This window comes from Podarcis bocagei, assembly GCF_964188305.1.
Source record: "Podarcis bocagei genome assembly, chromosome: 3".
In the NCBI taxonomy this organism is placed as follows: Eukaryota; Metazoa; Chordata; class Lepidosauria; order Squamata; family Lacertidae; genus Podarcis; species Podarcis bocagei.
The window spans coordinates 72,521,649-72,534,234 of NC_138127.1; the positions used below are offsets into that span (position 1 = coordinate 72,521,649).

The window sequence follows — 12,586 nt, forward strand, 5'->3', positions numbered from 1 at the left end:
CAGGTAGCTCTGCAAGGGGTTAATTCCTAGGATTTTTGGATGTGGGTATGTACTAGTGTTGTTTTAAATAGAAATCAGCTGTAGTGGAGCACTGATACTAGTTTTTCTGGTAGTGTTTGAATTGTGAAATAAACTTAGCTATGAAACCAGGATGAGTAGGTAGAGGGGAGACCAAGGTATGATATACCTAAATTCTAATCCATGTTGCAGTGAATCCCTGCAAATTAGAAGTGTGGGTGTCTGAAAAAGATTTGAGCAGGCTCTGGTAGATTATATTGCTTTAACCATCAATGTCCCACTTTACATGTACTGGAACTGAGCACTTGCCTGGTTTTCTCCCACTTTTGGAAAAGTAGAATACAAACATTAGCCACTGTGCGAACAAGATTCTGGACCAGATGGACCATTGGTGTGATCTAGCAGGGTCTCCTTAAGTTCTTAAAAGGGCTGTCCATGAACAAGGACAGAGCCTCCTCAAGCAAACAACAAGATGATGCTTTTGGAAAGTATCTTTGATGTATGCAGTGTTTATGGACATGCACATGACACATATCCTAGTCCCATTCAATTGGCCAGAATATCAAGACAGTGTATACCCAAATCTGGGATCACTGGTTGTTGCAGGTAACTAGGAGTGAACTTTGGTAATATGGCACTCTGAGCAAGGACAAACTTTGGCGCCCTAATTATTTATTTGGCTCCCTCTTGCCTTCCATTCTGCGCATGTTCTCAAGCACCATGTAGATACTTTTTGAACCTCCCCCCTGTACACTGATTCATCTCCACCTGTAATTAGACCCATAGTAAGCATACATCCCTAGAATATACGGTTCAAGAAGATCAGGGCTGGGAAATGTCTCCTATCTGAGCAGGGCCCAAGACATTGGAGACCTGTAGACATGACAGTACTGGGCAAGATGGCCAGTAGTTTGACTCTGTATAAGGGAACTCTATAACACTGAAAAAATGGTCTGCAGTTGTTGCATCCACTAGAGACTGCGTAGTTCACGTCATTGTAAGCATGGGGGATTATGCATCATTGTTCCCTGTGGGTTATGCTTCCTGCCCTCTTACTCTTTTTCCATAATAGTCAGAACTAAGGGGGGTCAGTACCGTGACTGCTTTAGGCATCATACGGATTTCAGAAGGTGAGTGCCAGCTCTGAGTACTCAGAAGATCATCCCCAGGCCTTACCCTAAGTCTAGCTGTCAAGCATGGTCTCTTTATAGGAAGCTACCACTTCCTTTTTTCACAGCATGTTTAGTTTTAGATATCCCCCCTTTCCTTTCTTTTTTTCCTGCACTGCTGAAATGGATATTGATCTGGTCTCAGCTTTTGCAGTTCTACCTTCATCTTAGCTCTCTAATCTGGCTTGGTATTTAAGCCATTCATCTCCAGCATGGTATGTATTCAAGGGCTTTGATAGGAAAACAGATAAGAGGTTTTCTTGAAGATTAAGCAAGAAAGTAATGAAATGATCCTGCGGTTACAATGAACTCCAAAGCTTCCCAGGGATTTTTCATGCTAGCTCTTCTCAAGCCACTTTGACCTGGAGTCAAGCAGCAGCAGCAGCCGCAAGTGGTTGCCCAAACTGTGCTAGGAAAAGTCAGACGCTGCCGGCGCCTTCCGTTGCTATCTTGTCTTTCACGGAAGCAGCAGCACGTTGATCATATCTGCTGCCGGCGGATACTCCCCATAAATATCAAGACTACAGGCAAGTGGCTGATGTTGCAACTTCTTTGGAGACACGTCTGATTTAGTGTGTAATATAGCAGAGGTTATGGTGTAACTTTTGTGTGGAACTCCAGGATTTACGGTACATACAGCGCTCTGCAACTTTGCTGCCAAACTCTCTGATTTACGGTGGTGCCATTTGTGGTTTGGTCTAGCAGAGATGTTTGTTTCAATGAGTCCAGAGCACTTTGGTCACCGTTTGGGAAACTAGGGGAGGTTGAATACGAGAAAGGCCTCTGCAGTGGTCTTCAAGCATACAGGTGAAACTTAGAAAATTAGAATATCTTGGAAAACTTCATTTATTTCAGTAATTCAACTTAAAAGGTGAAATTAATATATGAAATAGACTCATGACATGCAACACAAGATATGTCAAGCCTTTATTTGTTATAATTGTGATGATCATGGCGTACAGCTGATGAAAACCCCAAATTAACAATCTCAGAAAATTAGAATATTAAATGAAATCAGCAAAACAAGGATTGCAAATAGAGCAATATTGGACCTCTGAGAAGTAGAAGCATACATATGTACTCAGTACTTGGTTTGGGCCCCTTTTGCATCAATCACTGCCTCAATGCGGCGTGGCATGGATGCTATCAGCCTATGGCACTGCTGAGGTGTTATGGAAAACCAGGAAGCTTCAATAGCAGCCTTCAGCTCTTCTGCATTGCTTAGCCTCATGTCTCTCATCTTTCTCTTGGCAATGCCCCATAGATTCTCTATGGGGTTCAGGTCAGGTGAGTTTGCTGGCCAATCAAGCACAGTAACCCCATGGGCAGTGAACCATGTTTTGGTACTTTTGGCACTGTGGGCAGGTGCCAAAGTCCTGCTGGAAAATGAAGTCAGCATCCCCATAAAGCTCGTCTGCAGAAGGAAGCATGAAGTGCTCCAAAATCTCCTGGTAGATGGCTGCGTTGACCCTGGACTTAATGAAGCACAGTGGACCAACACCAACACTTTTCCACAATATTCTAATTTTCCGAGTTTCACCTGTATTGATTGCCAGTAGATGAGAAACCATGTGCAAAGTTAGGGCTGCTTTACCTGTTAGTATACTATTTGTACCTCATAATCTCTGAGGCAGATGCAAGTACCTATTTTGGCACATGTACACTGCAAAAAAACATGCCAGGGAATTGTATAACTTTTCTTATTTCCTTGCTTAGTTTCTTCACAGCGTTCACAAATGATGGGCAAGACAGACTTCAAATTGTCCTCTAAAAGATTGACCTGTTTCCTCTGCATTGAGAAAATCACTCAGTTCTTTCACATTCAATTCCAAACCTTTCATGGATCTGTAAAATTCAGTATTTTCATGGGGGGCACAACTGGCTCCCTCAACCCCACTTCCCATAGACAACCATCACACTCCTCCATTGTTTTTCCTCCAACTTCCTTCCATTTTTAAAATTATTTATAAGCTGTTCTTTTGGGTACAACTCATCCAGGGTGGCTTCTCTCTCATTAAAAAACACCAAAAAACAACAAATTTATATAGCAGTGTTTTGACATAGGCCTGGGTTTATTGATTTGTACATTGCTTCCCACTAAGAAAAGCCCAAAGCAATTTACAGCCAAAATAAAAAATACAACAATAAAATAATGGAAACCTTAATAAAACAGATTTAAGAGTACAATCACATCATTGGTGCTCCTCAGATCCCCAGGAAAACAACAATGAATTTTGCCTGGTGTTAATGCAGTGACAAAATTGGTGCCGTGTGAGCCTCCCTGGGGAGAGCATTCTATAAACGGGATAACTGCAGAGAAGACCAGTTAAAATAATGAAAATAAAAGAGCAAAATAAGTTCCAGCAAAATAGAAATACCATCCATTCTAGAATACCGTATTTTTCGCCCCATAAGACGCACCGGCCCATAAGACGCACCTAGATTTTAGGGGGGGAAATGAAGGAAAAAATTTTTATTTCCCCCCCAGGTGCGCTGCGCTACACCAGGAGCTTGGGGCGTGCGGAGCTCAGCGCGCCCCAAGCTTCTGCGTGCCGGCAAGGTCTCCGCTAGCGTGGGAGAGCCGGCGCCTCTCCCAGGGCTAGCGGACCCCTGCGCTAATCCAGAAGCTTGGGGCGTGCTGAGGTCAGCGCGCCCCAAGCTTCTGCATGCCGGCAAGCAGTCCGCTGCCGCCCCAAGCCTTGCGCACCCGGCGGGACCTCCTGCCGGGTGCGGGAGGCTTGGGGCGGCAGCGGACTGCTTGCCGGCATGCAGAAGCTTGGGGCGCGCTGACCTCAGCACGCCCCAAGCTTCTAGGTGCGCGCAAGCAGTCCGCTGCCGCCCCAAGCCTTGCGCACCCGGCGGGACCTCCTGCCGGGTGCGGGAGGCTTGGGGCGGCAGCGGACTGCTTGCCGGCATGCAGAAGCTTGGGGCGCGCTGACCTCAGCACGCCCCAAGCTTCTAGGTGCGCGCAAGCAGTCCGCTGCCGCCCCAAGCCTTGCGCACCCGGCGGGACCTCCTGCCGGGTGCGGGAGGCTTGGGGCGGCAGCGGACTGCTTGCCGGCATGCAGAAGCTTGGGGCGCGCTGACCTCAGCACGCCCCAAGCTTCTAGGTGCGCGCAAGCAGTCCGCTGCCGCCCCAAGCCTTGCGCACCCTGCCTTCAGGGCGCCCGACGCTCCGAGAAGCAGGCTGCTATCCGCAGCCTAGGCAACCCTGTGGGACCTCCCACAGGGCTGCCTGGGCTGCGGAATGGTTCCCGAAGCGTCGGGCGCTCTGCCTTCAGGGCGCTCGACGCTGCGAGAAGCAGGCTGCTATCCGCAGCCTAGGCAGCCCTGTGGGACCTCCCACAGGGCTGCCTGGGCTGCGGAATGGTTCCCGAAGCGTCGGGCGCTCTGCCTTCAGGGCGCTCGACGCTGCGAGAAGCAGGCTGCTATCCGCAGCCTAGGCAGCCCTGTGGGACCTCCCACAGGGCTGCCTGGGCTGCGGAATGGTTCCCGAAGCGTCGGGCGCTCTGCCTTCAGGGCGCTCGACGCTGCGAGAAGCAGGCTGCTATCCGCAGCCTAGGCAGCCCTGTGGGACCTCCCACAGGGCTGCCTGGGCTGCGGAATGGTTCCCGAAGCGTCGGGCGCTCTGCCTTCAGGGCGCTCGACGCTGCGAGAAGCAGGCTGCTATCCGCAGCCTAGGCAGCCCTGTGGGACCTCCCACAGGGCTGCCTGGGCTGCGGAATGGTTCCCGAAGCGTCGGGCGCTCTGCCTTCAGGGCGCTCAACGCTGCAAGAAGCAGGCTGCTATCCGCAGCCTAGGCAGCCCTGTGGGACCTCCCACAGGGCTGCCTGGGCGGCGGAATTGTTCCCGAAGCGTCGGGCGCTCTGCCTTCAGGGCGCCCGACGCTCCGAGAAGCAGGCTGCTATCCGCAGCCTAGGCAACCCTGTGTGACCTCCCACAGGGCTGCCTGGGCGGCGGATATCTTCCTGAAGCCTGGAGAGCGAGAGGGGTCGGTGCGCACCGACCCCTCTCGCTCTTCAAGCTTCAGCGAAAGCCTGCATTCGCCCCATAAGACGCACCCAGATTTTCCCTTCATTTTTGGAGGGGAAAAAGTGCGTCTTATGGGGCGAAAAATACGGTAGCTTTCTGAAATAATTGTCTTACAATTAAGAACAAGAGGCCAAATAAATGTGTTTTTAAAATTGGCATATCTTTGATAGAGGATTTCTGCAATATGGGTGCCACAGCAGTAAAGCCCCTATCTTCTGTGCCTCCCAACCTTACAGAAAGACTTGCACACAGGGCACCTGAGGCAGATCTTAATGCATTGACAGGCCCATACAGGCATTAGTAGCCCTCCATATAATTTGGTCCAAAACTGTTAGATTTATATTTAAAAGTGAAAACCACCACTTCCCCCTTGTGCTTGTCTTTGTTGTTCTGGTGGAGGCAGTGGGAAAGGGAGGGAGTCTGGTACACTGCTATGGCTGTATAGTAGTAAATAGTAAATACCCATGTAAATAGTGCGGGGGGGGGACCTGATTCTTCATGCATCTGTCATACAAATTGCCCGACCTCCCTATTTCTTTGCATCTCCCTTGGCTTTTTGAGGTACCTCTTCTGTCTCCACTAGTGAAGTACTTCCACTCGATACTAGTTCATTGGTGTGAATGGGACCCCTGTCCCGCCAGTCTCGTTTTGCTTTCAGCTAGCCCCCACCTGCTTGCTTTTTTACTTGCATCTGGTCTGGAGTGGCAGTGGCATTGAGTGTCCACTTCCTCCTCCTTAGCCATAGTGCTGCCCTTGAGGGACTCAACAGGAAGATGGGGACAGAATGAGTTGGCTCCATATTCTGTTGGTCTTTCTGCCTTCACACTATCGGCTCCAGTGGGCATCAGCAACCACTGGAGTAAAATAGACAAGTTTTCTTGTTCCCAGAAATCAAATATGTTATTATGGATTACACAAAGTTGACTACTCAGTGAGTTCATGGATAAGGTGAGATTGAAACAGGGCCTTTCTGTTGCACACCTTTTGATCTTTATTGCCACATTATGCCAGCTTTTCGAAAGGATAGTTAGTCAATGAGAAATATCGTTTTGCTACTCTGTGCTTCTAATTCTACAGGACTCTGGGGACAATTAAAAAACAACGATTCTCTTGGAAAAACATTCCTAACAGTGGATATATAGGGAGTGTTGAAAATGGGCATGTAATTCTTTTTCTGTTGCATTTGATAAAATGTTCAGTAACACAGCTTTGGATTTCTTTTGAACAAAAGGTCAGTCATGGACAGAGGGAAAACTGTCATATCACATACCTAACCCCTGCTTAAAGTAGCTGTTTCAATAAATTTCAGAGTAACAGCTCATTATTTTCACTCCTTGGTAATTGAGAACCAGGGAGCAGGGCAGCTAAACTTGTTTGTTCCTGCCAGAGAAAACTGTTTTAAAACCTTCCCTTTATGCTGGTTTCTTCTCTTTGGTGCGTTGATTCTTCGAGACAATCTCCCACAGTGCATCTGTTTGTTATTAGGCATTGCATTGTCTATTGGTGGATCTAAATCCAGGCACATCAGTTTGCCAGATATGATTTAATGTAAAAGACAGGTCCTAATCTATCCTCTTTGTCTTCTGTCAGCTGAATTAAATTGACTGAATGGGAAGGACACAATGATAATCTTTTGTTGGTCAAATCTGGGGTGACTGAACATAGATCCTCACTTTTCCTGTTCAGACAAACAAGATGATGTAAAATATTGGTGAAGCTGCTGTAGTTCAAAAATATTAGGCTCCAAATAGAAATTTATGGAGTTTGCAGTGCATGCGTTTTTTGAGATGAGTTCTCTCGTCACTGAAAAAGGTCTTCAGCTCAGAATTTCAACTAAGGATATTATATTATTCATTCTTAAGATGGTCACTGCTGTGTTGGTGCATGTTGAAATCGTCTTACATTTTTAAAAATAAGTGACTTGAAAGATTAATTTGGACAGAAATGCCTAAGTTAGAAAAAATGACATTTGCCCCAAGAGCAGGACCTGCATCCTGTATAAGTGACTGCTGTAGCAGTTAGATAGTTTGAACTAGACCTCAGGAGGCTGACAGCAGGACTAGCAGAGCTATCCCTAAATCTGGGGTCACTTTTTTGACTTGGACAGCTGTGGGAGTGGAACAGCAGTTAGTGCCCATCAAGGAACAAGGCATCATTGAGCATGAACTACTCAGGAAAAATAGGGAACATGTTATGAGTTTTTTTTTTTTGGTGGGGGGGGGTGGAATAGGCTGTATGCATAAGCCCCCTTCTAATTCCTGGATCCAGCATGGATTCGATTCCTGAAATAGCCAGGCTAGCTTCCTGGTGTTGTAATGGCCGTCTAAGTATGAGCCAGGGGGAGCAGGTGTCGCTTTGGTCTAAACCACTGAGCCAATTGGGCTTGCCGATCAGAAGGTTGGTGGTTCGAATCTGCATGACAGGGTAAGCTCTCGTTGCTCTGTCCCAGCTTCTGCCAACCTAGCAGTTTGAGAGTATACCAGCATGAATAGATAAATAGATACCACTGTGGTGGGAAGGTAAATGGCATTTCCATGTGCTCTGGTTTCTGTCACAGTGTTCCATTGCGCCAGAAGCGGTTTAGTCATACTGGCCACATGGCCCAGAAATCTGTGTGTGGACAAACGCCGGATCCCTTGGCCTGAAAGAGAGATGAGCACCGCAACCCCATAGTCGCCTTTGACTGGACCTAACTGTCCAAGAGTCCTTTACCTTTTACCTTATTAAGGTAACAAAGGAAATGGTTTTGTGCTTGACAGCAAATGGGTGAGTCCACCTCCCTCAACTCACTGATAGTTAGAAAGACAAAGGCCAGAGTTGAGGGTTGAGGTGTGTGTAAGATAGAAGCTGGAAACAAGGCAGCAAGCTAGAAAAGCAGGAGGTCAGAGCCAGGCCTAATTTCTGCTAGGATCCAAACCTGTGGCTATGGGACCCTTTTGAGGTGTTGATGCTGTGAGCCCCTCCATCACAGACTCGGGTTGCATACATGTGTAAAGAACCCATATTATCATAAAGACACCACGGTCTCCCTTGTGCCTCATTTTGAGGAAACCGAACCCTGGAACGGCTGAAAACTCACACTGCTTGGGGATTGGGGTGGTGTGCATCACAGAATAGACGTAGGTGGTGTGCTGTCTTTCCCCACTGCCATCCCCACAATGTAATGTCTGCATTTTTTCAAATAATTATGAGCCAATTTCAAACTCTTGTGAAAAAATATTTATTTGCATATAGCATTCTCCAGTGCTGCTTCTAACTGGCAATCCATTTTTTATTTGAGTCAAGGGGAATTCCTGTTTCCAAAACCGATCGTTCTATCCTAGCAAGGAATGAACACATTTCCCTTTGCATATAAAAGTAGTTCTTGCACACATAAAAAGGACAATTAATGACACAAACACTACCCGCCCGCCCCCAAGCATTCAACAACTTGGTGCATTTACAGTAAAACATCGGTTTGGGCCTGCTTTGTGTGGAAACGAGGATGTGACTCAATGGCCACATGCCTGTCATGAGTAATGTGTAGGACAGGGATGCCCCATTCCCACAACCCTGTAGTTGTCTTCAGAAGGGGAAGGAAGGACATTCTCCTGTTATCTCATAGTTGGTCGTGGCACGGTGGGGTGGACTCCCAAGTGTGGCACTTTTCTTTCTCCCACATTGCTGAATGGCACCATTACATTTATACAGGAGGAGGAAAGTAAAGGGATGCATTCAGGGACACCACTAGCATGGACACAAGAGACAGTTAAGCAACAAGCGTAGCTCGCTAAAGAGGAACAGAACTGGCTTAAATATACTACTGTATTGTTATTAATCCATTACATGACACATTCTTCCCTTGCAATCATTTTCGATTTTCGTAAAGATCTTCAGGCTGATTGCATGCTGTAAAAAAAAAATATGTCCCAGAATCAATTGTAAAAGGTATGAAAAACACAATATTGTTAATACTTTATCGACTGCGTTATTAAATGTCACGCTACTGATGATAATGATCTTCCTTATGGGCTGAATGTGTCACAGTAACCTTCTTCTTGATAGCATCAATGAGCCCACCAAAGCGATGCCACGTGATGCAACTCTCTCAAGCAGTTGCACAAACAGAAGTGAGGGATGCTCCTTTGATGTCACCTGTTAGCTCGGGCTTAGAAGCAAGCTGCGTCCTGCAATATGCCGTTCAGCCACAAGGGTGAGCCAGCAAGCATTTTCCACCACATCTTAAACTAGCTATAACAAAGTCTCTAGCAAGGACAAGCCGTTGCAATAACTCAGCATGCCACTCAGATCCTGAAGTTCTTTAGATGATGAATATTTCCTTGGGCACCTTTGTCTTAGAGCTGTTGGCCAGCGTGAGCTGCAAGCTTTATTGACTGTTATTCTCTTCTGCTGCATCAGCTTTAACCAGGTTTGTGGACACAATCGCTCTCAGCTCTATCAGAATTAATGGCAGAAGGTCAGGCCTGCCTGATTTGCTCCCTGACTGACTCCACTCCAAAGGACCTAGCAGAGAAAAAAGCCATATTGTCCTCTGGGAAACAGGTGCCAAAAAGAACAGATTTGCAATAAGCCGTCAGTACTTTGTATTTGACCTTCTGTGAGTAAACCACCCGGTCATCCCTTGTGAGTCTTCACTCTCCCATCCTCCCCTCCCTCTCTAAATCTATATTGCAAGCTTCTTGAGGTAGGAACTTCAATTTCATTATTTAACATGGCCCTCTAAAGTGCCATGTACACCAGGGGTAGGGAACCTTAGGCCTGGGGGCCAAATCTGACCCTCCAGGCATCTCTCTCTGGCCTTTGGAACTCTCCCCAGGCCACACCCCTCACTGGTCCCACTCCACAGCCTCCTCCTTTTCTTTTGCCTGGCTTGAATGACTCCCTGAACTGTAATTATGCCTCTTCCTTGCCTTAATGGAGCAATGTACGTGGAGGTCTATGTGGCTGGACAGTAGCCTACTGGACAAAGACAAAGACAAAGACAAGACATTAACTGCCCTACTCACCAATGGCATGTGGCACCCACATGGTTGCCCACTAGAAGATGTGGCTTTGCACCCCCAAGCTCATTACTTGTCTGGGGGTGGGGGAGATAGAGAGAGGTGTGTGAATATGTGCAGAAACCAGCCAACTGTACAAAGGCAAAATGTCCATTTGTTGCACCATTCACTTTCACCTGTAGCCATACCCATCAGTGCATGTGGCCCTCAGAAGGTTATCCGGAAGGGAATGTAGCTGAAAAAGTTGCCATTCCCTGATGTACATTGAAGTGGCTACAGTCATCATAAATAGAATCCCCAAACTGTATCCAGTTGTGCCTTTCCACTGATGGAAAATTCTTTGGTCCATCAGAAACTGTTAGTGGAAGGGAGGGGAGGAAGAAGTGGCGATTTTTGCTAATCCTATTTCCCTCTGAAGTCTCCTGAGTCCACTCCACCCCAAATCACCTCTAAATGGACCCTTTAAAGTTGTGTGGCAGCTGGTGCAGGGGAATGCAGGAGAAACGAGGAATTTGCTAGCATCATTTATCTTTCTGCAACCCCTTTTCACTCATGGAAGCTGAATTAAACAGCATTCCACCAACTGATAACATCAATAGTACCCTGTTTTCAAAGGGTTGCCTCTAGTTCTGAAAATATTGCACTCCTATAAAACATGGGACTATTTTCATGGGCATTTGGCATGGGCCCTGGATACGTGGTTCTCTGTCAGGTTTATGTGGCTGCCATAACAGCACTGGGTGGCCGGGTGGCCTACTTACCCTTTTTAACTTCCCAGGATAATGCAGGATGACACTAGGACAGGGGTGTTGTAAGCACGTAAGAAGAGCCTTGCTGGATCAGACCAAAGGCATATCTAGTCCCGCATCCTGTTCTCACAGGGGCCAACCAGATGCCCATGGGAAGCCTGCAAGTAGGACCTGAGTGCAATACCTGTGATTCCCAGCAACCGGTATTCAGAGGCCCAGGTGGTAAGTGGCCATTGACAGCCTGATCCTCCATGAATTTGTACAGTCTTCTTTTAAAGACATCCAAGTTGGTGCTCATTGCTGCATCTTATGGGACTGAATTTCATGGCATAGTGTAGGAAATTTAAGGAAAGGCTAGAGCAGGTGGACCCAGGACAGGTATCAGCTTTAAAAAGCCAGGGCCCTGGCAGCTGTCCAAGGATGCCAGGTGCTGAGACCTGTTCTGCTAGTCTTTGCAGGTCGCCATATTGGAAATTCAGAGTTCGCTTGCACCTCAGGTTAAGTACTTAATTCATTCCGGAGGTCCGTTCTTAACCTGAAACTGTTCTTAACCTGAAGCACCACTTTAGCTAATGGGGCCTCCTGCTGCCGCTGCGCCGCCGCTGGACGATTTCTGTTCTCATCCTGAAGCAAAGTTCTTAACCCGAGGTACTATTTCTGGGTTAGCGGAGTCTGTAACCTGAAGCGTATGTAACCTGAAGCGTATGTAACCCGAGGTACCACTGTACCAAAGTTCAAAGGAGATACACACAACCACATGGGCATGTATGCCTTTTTATAGCACGTGGGAATTGCTCCCAATTGTCTTGTTACTGGAGTTTGCCAAATAGCCTGAGCTTTGTTTTTTCCAGCTGCTTTATAGGGGCCAGACAAGACATTTTGTTACAGAAGCTAACGGGGCTAGCACTTGACTCTTCCTTCAACACCGTCCATAGCACACTGCCCTAAGCAACCTTGCTTAGAGGTCAAAGGGCTGGTCACATTGCATACACAGTTCTAGCCTTCAACATCCAGTTCTAGTCTCTCCTGATAAACACTTCTAAGCTGGCCCTGAGAAAGCCTGGACAGAGGTATCTGCAATTAATGAAGGAGTAAAGAAATCGGCTCAGGGTGCATCATCTTTCAATACAAGAAGCCTTCTGTTCTCTCTCTGGTGTTTATGCAGCTTTTGCTGCTCAGATATTCAGCTTTTAAAACCCTCAGCAATTTAACACAAAACCTCTGATGCATCTCTAATGAGCGAGTATAATTAGACGAACCAGGCTCACAACACTGTTCTGCGAAGGATTGTCTCCACGACAAACCTTTGAAAGGCAAAAGACAAACCCCACTGGAATACACAAAAGCAGCAGCTACAAAATACCATATGGGGATAGTGATGCTGAATATATCAAAGAAATCAAGAGAGAGAAAATATATCTCGGAAGGAGTCAACATATGGCAAGCATCAGGCAAGCTGAGAGAATCTTTATTCTGTGACCTGTGTAAGAAGCACAACAATAATGCTGAGAGTGGGGGGCAGGGAGGGTGTGGTTTGTGTGCGTGGGGGGGGGGAGAGATCAGTTTACACAGAAGTGGAAGGAGGAGGCACTCATCACATATCTTCTGCACAGAAAAG

The 12,586-nt window shown here is 47.1% G+C and overlaps 1 protein-coding gene across 5 annotated transcripts in view; it reads left to right on the plus strand.

Moving 5' to 3' along the window:
- Positions 1 to 12,586, plus strand: part of LOC308582914 (uncharacterized protein) — a gene marked incomplete at its 3' end in the record, with an annotated part of 85,785 nt that overhangs the window by 30,733 nt on the left and 42,466 nt on the right. For 4 of the 5 annotated variants that reach the window (XM_081186502.1, XM_081186503.1, XM_081186501.1 and 1 more), the window contains one exon: positions 9,264 to 9,411. The exons of the other annotated variant lie outside the window; for it this stretch is intronic. In XM_081186502.1, the coding sequence (XP_081042628.1) occupies positions 9,264 to 9,411 (148 nt within the window). The remainder of the gene's footprint in view (positions 1 to 9,263; positions 9,412 to 12,586) is intronic. 5 annotated transcript variants of the gene reach the window in all.